At 39.9% G+C, this 12,350-nt stretch overlaps 1 protein-coding gene across 2 annotated transcripts; it reads left to right on the top strand.

Annotated features, from left to right (window-relative positions):
- The first annotated feature begins 3,204 nt into the window (after nt 1-3,204).
- fbxw5 (F-box and WD repeat domain containing 5) lies at nt 3,205-12,146 on the top strand. 2 transcript variants are annotated; one of them, XM_060863104.1, is made up of 11 exons: nt 3,249-3,316; nt 4,456-4,614; nt 5,067-5,262; nt 6,303-6,460; nt 6,569-6,752; nt 7,029-7,177; nt 7,322-7,642; nt 7,833-8,016; nt 8,171-8,318; nt 8,542-8,754; nt 10,630-12,146. In XM_060863104.1, exons 3-11 carry the CDS (start codon nt 5,076-5,078, stop codon nt 10,895-10,897), a joined length of 1,812 nt encoding a protein of 603 aa, XP_060719087.1. In that variant the 5' UTR covers nt 3,249-3,316; nt 4,456-4,614; nt 5,067-5,075; the 3' UTR covers nt 10,898-12,146. The 2 variants fall into 2 exon arrangements, with proteins under 2 accessions (XP_060719088.1, XP_060719087.1); XM_060863105.1 differs by lacking the exon at nt 4,456-4,614 and having other exon boundaries at nt 3,205-3,316.
- The last annotated feature ends 204 nt before the right edge of the window (nt 12,147-12,350 follow it).

Raw genomic sequence — 12,350 nt, 5'->3', positions numbered from 1 at the left:
TAGCCTGGGATGTGATTACGTACTCACCTCAATCAGAGGGCATGGACAACATTTACAAGTTTGCATCCAGTATAGAAAATACACACAGCAGCACTTTTATTACAAGCATTATTTATTACATGTTTATTACCTTTAGCTACTCTCTTTCATCACTATCTTCTGTAGCAATACACATTTTAGCAGCAGAAATTATTTGGCTTCACAGCACAGACGGTCAGTTCACACCACAGTCCTGCCCTTGTTTTATCTTTTTTTTTCTTCAGTTTTTTTTCTGGAAAAAAAAAACGGACCCAGTGATATCAATGGAAATCCCACAATTATTATATTATAATCGTTAGAATTAATTATAATTAAATAATATTAATTAAATAATAATAAATATTATATATTATACCACAAGTAATATGTATACCACATATAAATGTAAATTTGATTTATAATCTTAAAATTGTACCAGCCAAATGGGGACAGCGAATAAAACAGTTTGCAGTTAATGAAGAGTGTTTCAAGATCGGGACAGCACATCTTCTTTAACACAGTTACACGCTGTCTGAGCTTCACAAGTCCCAGTCTGCGCATCCTGAAGCACTTAAACAGCGCAGCTGTTCCGCCATATACAATTTTTTCACCAGCCTGTCTGAAAACCTGTGCTGATCAGCTGGCCCCATCTTCACATGGATCTTCAACAGATCACTGGAGCTGTGTGAAGTCCCCTCATGCTTCAAAAGCTCCACCATCATCCCCGTTCCAAAGAAACCCAAAATTACCGGACTTAATGACTACAGACCTGTGGCTCTAACATCTGTGGTCATAAAAGCATTTGAAAGACTGGTTTTGGCTTATCTGAAGGACATCACTGGACCCTTACTGGACCTCTGCAGTTTGCCTACAGAGCAAACAGGTCTGTGAACGATGCAGTCATTACGGGACTGCATTATGTTCTGCAGCATCTGGACATCTCATCACTCCTCCAGCCCAAATTAACCCAGCTCTCCGTGCCCTCCTCTGTCTGTCGCTGGATCACCAGCTTTCTGACAGACAGGCAGCAGCTAGTGCGACTGGGAAAACTCAAATTCAGCACCCGCACCATCAGCACTGGTGCCCCTCAGGGTTGTGTCCTCTCCCTACTGCTCTTCTCACTGTACACAAACGACTGCACCTCTAATGACCCCTCTGTCAAGCTCCTGAAGTTTGCAGACGACACCACACTGATCGGTCTCATCCAGGACGGTGATGAGTCTGCCTACAGACTGGAGGTTGAATGGCTGGCTGTCTGGTTCAGTCTTAACAACCTGGAGCTGAACACGCTCAAGACAGTGACAGTGGAGATGATAGTGGACTTCAGGAAAAACCCCCCTGCTCTCCCCCCACTCACCATCATGGACAGCATTGTGACAGCAGTGGAGTCATTCAGATTCCTGGGAACCACAATCTCCCAGGACCTGAAGTGGGACATTCACATAGACGCCATTGTGAAAAAGGCTCAGCAGCGGTTGTATTTCCTTCGCCAGCTGAGGACGTTCAACCTGCCACAGGATCCTCTGAAACAGTTCTACACTGCCATCATTGAATCTATCCTCTGCACCTCATTTACTGTTTGGTTCAGCTCAGCTACCAAATCTGACCTCAGAAGACTACAGAGGGTAGTCCGGACTACTGAGCGAATCATTGGCACAACTCTCCCCACTCTCCAAGATCTGTACTTCTCCAGAGTGAGCAAAAGGGCAAAGATAATCACTCTGGACCCCTCACATCCAGCACACTCAATTTGAACTGTAGCCATCTGGTCGACGCTACAGAGCCCTGAGCACCAGAACGACCAGACATAGACATTTCTTCCCTCAGGCAATCCATCTGATGAACACTTAACATATGTGGAACACACACTATTCTTACACATTATTTACTTAAAGCACATACTATTTATATTTAGATTGCACATTTTCACACTTGTACATTAGTACATACAAATTGTATATATCGTATATGTCATTCTGTTACACTGTGGAGCTTCAAATCAAATCAAATTTTATATGTCACATACACATACATACAGGGTACGACATGCAGTGAAATGCTTTTTGAATCTGTCCGGTATATAAAAAAAGGAATGCAATTTAGGATTAAAAAAAAATGAACCAAAAGGAGATAGATAAATAAAAAAGTATAAACTACAGTATATAAAAAAAATTATATAAAATATGAAAATATAAGTGGAAAAATAATGTATATACATATGCATAAATATACATATACATAAATGTGTATGTTTTTTTAAAGATTGTCCTTAAAGTGTCCAGGTGCAGTATGGTGTGTAAATAGTGTATATAGTGTATAAAGTGGCACTGTGCTGTGCAAGTCCAGAGTTAGCTTCTGTCACTAAAGCAAATTCCTTGCATGTGAAAACCTGCAAATAAAGCGCTTTCTGATTCTGATTCTGATTCTGAAATGATAATTCACAAATATCTGGTATTTGTAAACACCTACCAGGGTGGTTTTTATGGACAGCAAAAAAGACAAAAGAAAATGTGCGGTTTGTTGAATGTTTGACATTTAATTGCTCTGTGTTGTCATTATAGATAAAGACCATTCGTTTTCTTTCTTTATTTTTTTTTAAATAATCTGGCAGAATTTGTGAAACAATTTAAATGTTTAACTTGCATTAATTTAGATGAGAAATAATTAGACTAACGATCAATAAAAGATATCTACTGTATAACAACAGCAAAATTAAACCAAACCCAAGCTTTATTCTTCAGAAAAGAACAAATGGCAATCAAAAGCATCTAAATATAAGACATAGTCAATCTGATATTGTTCCTTTATTATAAGCTTTAGATTAGTTGATTGTGCCCTGCGATGGGTTGGCACTCCGTCCAGGGTGTATCCTGCCTTGATGCCCGATGACGCCTGAGATAGGCACAGGCTCCCCGTGACCCGAGGTAGTTCGGATAAGCGGTAGAAGATGAATGAATGAATGAATGAATGAATGAATGAATGAATTATTAGTTGATCATATTTCAATATAATTTCCATTCTATTTGCAAGCATGAAAGTGCAAAACAAACGTTCAGTAGTTAGTTATAACACAAATTCACCTTTTATATTCTGGACAAATCTTTGCAGGATTTGCACTTTGTATTTAATTCTGAAAAATATAAATAATTAAAATTGCTCTGTGTTCGATGAATCGTCGATAGATTACATTATCCTGAATTCTACATTCGCACGTTATCATTGTTCGACTTATTTGGTCTGGGAGCTGAGGCGTAAACAGACATTACACGTTATTACTTCAGTAACCGGCGTTTGACAGGTATGACATTAAGATTAATTATAGTCTATGCGAACAAGCAAGATGTATATATCTTAAATACGTTTTCTGTGTACTTTTTACTAAACTAAATACCTAGTTTAACGATGTAGCTTGCTGGGTGTTAGCTTGTTTTTAGCATGTAGCTATGCATGATTTTGACTGCTAATTAAGAGGTGCTGTGCGATTGTACTTCTTGTAGCCTTAGGTCTTTAACAAATGCATTTCATGCATTTCACTTATTGTAATTTATACAATACATTACAGTGCTGTTTTAGCTAGCTAACTGGAGTCGCTAGCTAACGGTATGTAATAGCCGTAGAATTGTTCGTATAAACGGTGATTTATGGTAATCACTGGTCGCACGAGACGAAAACTTTCACTTGTTTTGTATAAGATTTGCATGGATTTCGCTTCATAAAAATTACGTTTTAAACGCGTCCCAAATTGAATTGGATTCCAGACTTTGGGAGTTTTTTTTATGAAGGATTTGTAGCATTTAAAGGGAGTAGGACGTAGTGATTAGTTTGAAATGAAACAAGTCCACTTGTCGTTCTTCTTTGTACCGTAAATATCGGTATACGCACGCACTAGGTTCTGGACCGCCGTAGCATTAGCTTGCTGTAGCATTAGGATTAGCATTAGCTAGTTACTTCTTTGTAGTAATGTGACTCCTGGACATTTCCAACACCCGTGTCTTTTATTTATCTAGTAAAATACATAAATAATAGGTTATCTAAATGATCAAAATGTATTGTTCTTTCTAGATTACTACAAAACTAATAACTAGTATTGAAACTGAGGTTCTGTTTCCACCATAATTTACAAGGAGTGACATTGTTAGTTAAAGGTTATACCTTTGTTTTTATAATAAACATTAAGATGTTGGTCCTGAGACCTGTTTCATATCTTCTGTCTGCTAAAGAAGCCCAAAATAAACTTGATTAATATTCCCTTCTAAACCATAGCCACGGTTTTTAAGAGAAACACCAATGCAGTTCATAAAAAGAAAAAAAAAAAACATATGTTCCTGGTCTGATGATCTGATGGTCCAGGATTGATGGATTTGTAAATAAAACTATTTAAACTTTCACAATAACTTCTGGTGAGATAAATATGTCTTGTTAATGTCTTGTTTTTAGGGGTGAAAGTAGAGGTTACATAGAGAAAGAAGGAGCGTTGATCAAAAATGAGGATATTTAGCATCTCATCTCGACCAGAGATGGCTGGAGTTTATTGATCCTTAATGCTGAAAGAATTTTTTTTTCTTCACACTTCAACACTATCGTCAACCGGAAAGGGTAAAGAAAATTTACAAATCTGTTAAAACGACTTTTCTTTAAGAAGTCGATGACAAATCACACACATTTCACACCGTATTATTCATCCGTGTAAACGTAAGGTTGATGGATTACGAGTTTTGTTAAGACTTAAAATGCAGATGCTCTCAGAATCCAGTTATCTTAGTCAGCTTTTTAGTTGAAGGAGATCGAGGTAACTTTAACTTTTAGTTGATTTAGGAGATCTTGCCTCAATACTAGTGCATGATAGTGTTGTGTATTTCCCTGGCACTGTATTAGATAACTTGATGTATGATTATAAGCCGTTGAATCCTTTGAAGGTGGCTCGAAGTCACTAGTCTATGAAGAAAAAGATAATGTAGATTATTTCCCTATTACTTCAAACACAGATGTAATATTTCGGTTGTATAACCAAAACGATCGTAACGATCCCTGACATCCCGCTGTTTCAGGATGTCAGGATGGCGAGCGTTCTTGACTTACCGGACAGCCTGGTCCTGGAGATCTTCCTGCGTCTCCCCCATGCAGCGGTGTTGAACGCCGGCCTGACGTGTCTCCAGTGGTTGGCCGTATCTAGAGACGAGTTCCTGTGGAGGGAGCTGTTCTATAGTTATTACCGTATCCCACGCTCTGTACCTCGCCACCCAGGTACTGCAGTCGGGCAGGAGCCTAACAAATTGGGTTCTTCATTTGGGTTTATTGGTCACTCACACCACCTTTGACCAATATATGAATGTATACAGTCCATTTGCAGTATATAAGGATATAAAAATGCACATAATGGACAAAACTATGTTGTTACGGATCTTTATATAAGATCATATATAGTGAGAGAGCCAGTGTGAAAGCTTCACCTGTTACTAACAAGTAATAATACTTCTTTTAAAAGACTACTGTATTGTTTTTAACCGAATCTTTATTTACTGCATCTATCATACCGAGGAGCTTTAAACGTTCTTCCTAAAGAAATTCCTAAAAGTCTTAAGAAAAGACACAGATTTAACAGACATTCATCATTCATTCATTCATTCATCTTCTACCGCTTATCCGAACTACCTCGGGTCACGGGGAGCCTGTGCCTGATTTAACAGACAGTTATATAAAAAGATAAAATATATTATCTTTATGACGTGCATTAAATTGGAACCATACGATAAAAACGTCAACATTTTCTGAATTTTTAAAAGGTTTATCACTTACTTATTATGTAGTTTATTAGTACGTATGGCTGTTCTTTCTGGGGTGAAGCATAATGTTGGTTTAACCGGGTACTCAAAAGCTTTCATGGATGGTCTCCTCTAGACAAAATCTCTGTTATTTCCATGTTGTAAAAATGATAAATTGAATTTAATGAATGTTTAAAATTGGGCGATTTTTTTTTTTATAGCCAATCCCTGAATAATACAATGCCAGAACTTTGTTTTGATATCTTCATGTGGCCTTCATGTGTGTTTAGGACTGTTCCCCAACAAACTCTGGGGTATATTTCTATTCATATCACCTGACGCTATAATTGCCCTCAGGTAGACAAATTGTGACTAATTATAACCAACTATATGACTTCCAGTGGTAACTGGTTGCACCAGAGCTATACTAGGGTTATAAGAGCACTCGGGGTGAACACAAGTCATATGTCCATAGGTTCTGTTCTAGGTTGTGACACTGTATAACCTGTTTGTGCCTTGCAGCCGCCGTGTCATGGTACAAAGAGTTTAAGCGGCTGTATGACTGCATTCCCTGCGTGGAGGTACAGACTCTGAAGGAGCACCATGACCAGGTTCTGCATTTGGCCTTCTCTCATAGCGGACATCGCTTCTCATCCTGCTCCAAAGACTGCACTGTCAAGGTGAGATTCATCGTCCGCTTCAGAAAATTCACCACATAGTCTTTTGTGACAGCTAACAGCTAAGAGAACACTAATATCTCTACACACTTTATACCCTCGTTGTGTTAGCTTTGGGATACCGAGCAGCCAGATGGCACCATCTCTCTGGTGCACAGCTCCAGCATGCGTCAGTTTAACTGGGGCTACACGCAGTTCTCCCAGTTCAACAGCGACGACACTCTGCTGCTGGTATCAGGGGTCTACCTGGGACCACAACACTCCTCTTCTGGAGAGATCGCTGTCATCAGCTTAGGTGAGAAACACTCAACCCATGACACACTCTTTACTTTACCCTCAGGATGCTGGAAGATTTGACAAAAGAGACACAAAGACGAATTATTATCGAGATGGCAAGTGGTGCTAGATAACTAAAACCTGTTAACGGGAAAACCCTGATCTCAGATCTCAATGGCGAAAGCATTGGCGAGGACATATTAATATATTTTAATAGCCTCAGCTCAGCCTCTAGCAAATACTCTTTGCTTTCTGTAGTATCTGTATATTCACTCAAGTTGATCCTGATCTGTAGAGAACTACACGCTGCTCTCACGAGTGAGGAACAAGCCGTATGATGTTTTCGGCTGCTGGCTCAACGAGACTCATCTAATTTCTGGCAACCTGCATTGGATTGGCAACATGACTTCCTGCACCGTGCTTTGGCTCAATAAAGCTTTCCAGGTCTGACCTTCGTATCCTGTTCTGTATGTTTTTAATCTGTAAGTGCAATATCTAGCACCAAGAGAGATATACAGAGGAAGCTAGAGTCGTTTAAGTCGCCTTAAACCTTATTAATAAGTTACAATTCGCTCTCTGTCTCGACAGGACATCGAGTCTGAAAATGTCAACGTGGTCAAGCGCCTATTCAAAATCCAGAACATCAACGCCAGCACCATTCGCACGGTGATGGTGGCTCACTGCCGACGGCACGACACGCCGGACCTGCTGCTCGACTACGAGGCGCAATCTCAGGCCCAGCAACACAAAGGAGAATCTCAACAACACCAGCCTCTGCTTTTTAACTTGGCTTCAGACAGCGAAGAAGACTACGACGAGAGAGACGAAGAGGACGAAGAGTGTGCCGAAACGAGACGCTCTGTTAATCTGCCTCATCTCAGCCCGTCCAGACTGGAGCATGTCAGACACGTGGGTACAGAATGTGACACACACAACTGCTGACTTCTCACAGGAATAACCGTGAAGGCAATAATTAGATATTTACTTGGTTTAGAAAACCTTTAGTGTCTGTGCTGCAGTGTTGTATCTTTTTTTTTAACACCACCACAACGAGTACAAACAAGCTCATTTGTTGTGTTTGTGCTGCTTTTGTCTTCAGGGTCTTCAGAGTGGAAGCGTTCATGACCGTGAACTAGAGGTACGAGTGGCTCGTCTCATGGGTAGCTGTCACACCAAAGCGCCCAATCCGAGCCTGGTAGCACCTTCTGCCCCTGGAGAGGGAGAGGACAAGACTTATTTACTGTTTACCACAGGCAGCCTTACCTACTCACCTCACCAGATAGGTGTGTGTTTTATCTGTGTGTGTGTGTGTGTTTGTGTGTGTGTGCATAAAGGAGAAATGTTTCTGGGTGCGAATGCATCAACCATGGTTACGAATGTAAATTTTAAATGGACTCTGTGTGTGTGTGTGTGTGTGTGTGTGTGTGTGTGTTTCAGGTATTAAACGGATAATGCCTGATCAGATGACTACGTGTGGACCTGTACTCGGGGAAGAGCGCAGCGCTGAGGAATTTTTTGATTCACTAGATCATGTGATCGATATTCACGGCCACATTATCGGCATGGGCTTGTCACCAGACCACAGGTCACTTCAAAAACTTTCTGCAACATGTATTTATGTCTTGTGTATAAAAATGACCAGTTTTTTAAATCTGTGTATGTAGTGACAAAGTAAGGCCACCAGGGTGCGTCTGAACCGCAACAGACACACCCACAATTAGATTTTTTAGCAAGCAAATTCTCAACGTCTTCGTACTTAATAATACTGTATTAGATTGTAAAAGATGCGTGTAATTTGGTTTTAACAGATACCTGTACGTGAACAGTCGCGCATGGCCAGCAGGCTGCGTGATTTCGGACCCCATGGCTCCTCCACCCATAGCTGAAGAGATCGACATGCACGTGATCGATTTAAAGAGCCTGCGAGAGGAACGTCGCAGCCTCCGTGCGCACCGAGCCTTCACCCCTAACGACGAATGCTTCTTTATTTTCCTCGACGTCAGCCGTGACTTTGTGGCAAGGTAAATGTCTTAAGGGATTCTTTGTTTATGTATTTATTTAATTAATTAAAGCAAGTCTCTGTTATACCACTATGGGGCGAACTAGAGCAACATTTTCTAAGCAAGCTGACTCTTGTTTCCAAAGCTCTGATCCTGGATATATTGTAGACGTTTATTCTGGGCCAAGTCTCCGGTGCCAGATCTTACAGTCACTCACATCATTTTTTGGTCTTAATAATATAAATAGCAAAGTACAGCACTGTGTACAATTACAACAACTTGTATATGTGTATTATTAAACTGACAATTATATTTCTTTGTGTGTGTGTGTTATCATCGTATGTCACTCACGTAACAGAAAAGCTCATGTCAGCTTGTATGTTAATATAATTTCTTTGAAACCTGCTTTTTCACCTGCTTAAAAACCCTCTGTGGCATAAAACAGCTACAGAATTAGTTTAGAACTTTTACACCGTCATCCCATGACTCAGTAGCTTTGTGTATTTACTCAGCACTCATGTGAGCACTCGTATGTCAGGAGTCAATCAGAGCATGTGATGTGTGTGTTAAACCCCAAAACAAACACGGTGTGGTTGAATGACTTGTTGAGAAATATTTCCTGAATTTTTAGCACTTTAAATATCATTAAATGTCCTGATATATCGGCCATATATCGGTCATATCGGCCACAGCTACTGAACATCGTCACGTAATCTTAGACGTAATTGGTGCACAGGTGCATAAGGTTCAAATTTGCGACATCACAAACTGTGCTCATATGTAGCTCCGCCTCTTTTGTTTCAGAATTGTAGATGTGGTAGTTTAGTGGTTATGGGGTTGGACTACTGATCAGAAGGTTGTGAGTTCGAATCCCAGGTCCACAAGCTTTGGTCCCTGTCATTTATATCAGCCCTTTATGTATTCTGTCTCTTTGAGCTGATGCAAAAATGTCAGTGTTTTTTTTTTTTTTTTTTTTTTAAACAGACAGACACAGAGGTGGAGTTGTTGCCACCAGCAAACCTAGACCATAAAATTGTTTGTTTTGAGTTGGTCATGGGACTAAATATACGTCATTGTTTTTGAATATGTTTACATATCCCAGCCAAAAGTCCTCAAAGTGTAAACATATTCAAAAACAATGACGTATATTTATTTGGAATAATCCTAATTTCCATCAGTTTCTCCCTTGCAGTCATTTGTAAATATATAATAAATTTGTAAATAAATAACCTGCATAATCGTTCTGTTTTTCCTTTAGTGCTGTCCATATAGCACATATTGTACAACCTTTTTATTTCCAGGAAGAAAACAGTATTGCTCGACTTACATTAAATATTCAAGTATTTAGCAACTGTAAGCTAACAAACATACAAACATTCAAAATAAAAGCTTAATAAAAGTAACTGCTTAGACAAAGAACCTACGCCTAAATTCTGCTTTTGTCTTATAGTAAGGTTTTTTTAAGCATATAAAGACACTGATAATCATTACTTTTACTTACCCCCTGCTCCGTTTCGGCTAACCCGTTATAATCATTGCCTTTCTCTACCTGTTGCTTTGGTCTTCATCAACCCCCGCTTGCACCCACCACCTGCTGGTGAAGCAGGGAAGCATGTTTTTGGGGCAAATTATTTGGAAGGGTGAATTTTGACATTGAAATTTTTAACAATGAAACTGTGTTTGAAATGTCTTTCTTTGAACAATGCACAGCTTAATTATACAACCATGTTGAATTGCAGCCAATTAAAATGCAAGCACTGTTGACGTGATGCAATTTATTTATTTATTTTTCAGTTAGAGCTATTCTGCACTACACTTATTTGCTTCAGACACATTAGGCATTTTTATTCTTTCATATCTGTGGTGTAAACTGTCTTCTTCCACCTTATTCTGCAGTGGCGCTGAAGACAAGCATGGCTACATCTGGGACCGCCATTACAACATCTGTCTGGCTCGCCTGCAGCACGACGATGTGGTGAACTCTGTGGCCTTCAGCCCCACCGACCAGGAGCTCCTGTTGTCAGCCAGCGACGACTCCACCATCAAAGTGTGGCGCTCTCCACGCATGGTGCGCCTGGCGCGCCGCCCGACTAGAACCCGTGACCTTCTCGCCTCCCTCCGAGCTCACAGAAACGCTCACACCGCTTTAAATGGCCAACTGTGAACAGGAGAATCAAGCAAGAGAGCATGGACACGGTGGAGACTCGACTGTAAAAAAAAAAACAACAAACCACCAGCTTCTGATTGTGACCTTAAAACAAAAAAGGCAAATCTTTCTAACACTTAACGAGGCCTAAGGACGAGGTGGTCACTGTTAGAGGAAAGAAGTACAAAAGGTGCACAAAAAGAACCTATGACTCCATAAGAAAACCAGCCCTTGTGCTGCTGTTTTGTTTGATAGTTTTTATTAGTTTTTAGTTTTTATCTTACAAAAAACACAGACAAACAAAAAAAACCCACAGACTGTAAGAGTGTGTCCTGTTTGCTGTGGTTTGGTCTGCTGTAAGTATGCTGTGTGGGAAAGCAGACCTTTTATAAAATCTTTGGTTTTTTCTTGTATTGTATATGACGGCAAGTCCGTTCGGCTCCAGACGTATCGGCACCCGGCGTGAAAATGAGCGGTAAAGTACGAGAATGCCGTATCGTTATTCACACACTTTTTCTTTCTCTCATGTTCCTACTTTTTAAACTTTACTATGCATCATTGCTTGTTTTCGCTTTTTACATCATCTCTCCGTCTCTCGTCGCGATCGTCGTCGTCACACGTATGCGGTCTCCCGATTTCTTGACAGTTCTACAACGGTATAATTTTATCGCAGACTTCGAAAACAGACCTTTATTTCTAGACACTTCAGGGTTTATTTAAAACATTTTGGAAGTGTCGATGTCGGTAATTACAGTTTATTATTAGTTTAATATTTTACACGTTCATTTTAGTTGTCCACATGATGGGTGCCAATAATTTTGGAGTTGTGGAATTGTCTGGACTGTAGGTGCAGAGTGAGATGATATACATTAAATCTCTTTATTGCAGACTGCTTCATTAAAGAACTTTGTATCCCATCTATAACACTAACACTTCCCCAAAATTCCCCAAATGACGGCTTAAGCCAAGCATTTACAAATGTGTTTTAATTACAATCGTATCTTCATGGATGTTTGGTTCGGGGTGTAAATGTTTCTTTAAGTCGTAACCTCTTGGCAGATGCAGCGGTTGTAGTTCATAATGCCACAGTGTCATAGTCGTGTAGCACATCGTTCTAACTCGAATTGCCCTGTGTTGACTGATCCAAGTTGAAATTTCTCCTCTGTGAATTTTCTTTATTTTTATGTGCTCTCTGGAATGACTTCTTTACCCCCCAAACTGTCTGACGTGAGTAAAATACGACATTAAAACTTCTTTATCCACCCGTCATGCTGTTTAACGTTTCGTTTGTTTGTTTATTCGGAAAACCGAAAGTTCTGTCGGAACGCCGAGACAAAAACTTCGTCCGGAGTAACGTCCTAAAGAACCTGTCCGAGTTTGGTGTAAATCGCTCGAAAACTTGCCGAGTTATAAACCTCCAAAGTTTATAATGGAAGTGGATACGAAAAAAGGCCACTTTGAGCTTCCGTAC

Source organism: Tachysurus vachellii, chromosome 26 (assembly GCF_030014155.1).
Source record: "Tachysurus vachellii isolate PV-2020 chromosome 26, HZAU_Pvac_v1, whole genome shotgun sequence".
NCBI classification, from domain to species: Eukaryota; Metazoa; Chordata; class Actinopteri; order Siluriformes; family Bagridae; genus Tachysurus; species Tachysurus vachellii.
The sequence above is the reverse complement of the archived record's forward strand: the minus strand, read 5'-3'. Positions and strand labels throughout refer to the sequence as shown.

Excerpts from the sequence above, each read along its gene's own strand:
- fbxw5 (XM_060863105.1), top strand. The coding sequence starts at position 5,076 with ATGGCGAGCGTTCTTGACTTACCGGACAGCCTGGTCCTGGAGATCTTC. Across the intron at positions 6,461-6,568 it reads CCAAAGACTGCACTGTCAAG|CTTTGGGATACCGAGCAGCC; the intron begins GTGAGATTCATC and ends TCGTTGTGTTAG. Across the intron at positions 8,319-8,541 it reads GGCTTGTCACCAGACCACAG|ATACCTGTACGTGAACAGTC; the intron begins GTCACTTCAAAA and ends TGGTTTTAACAG.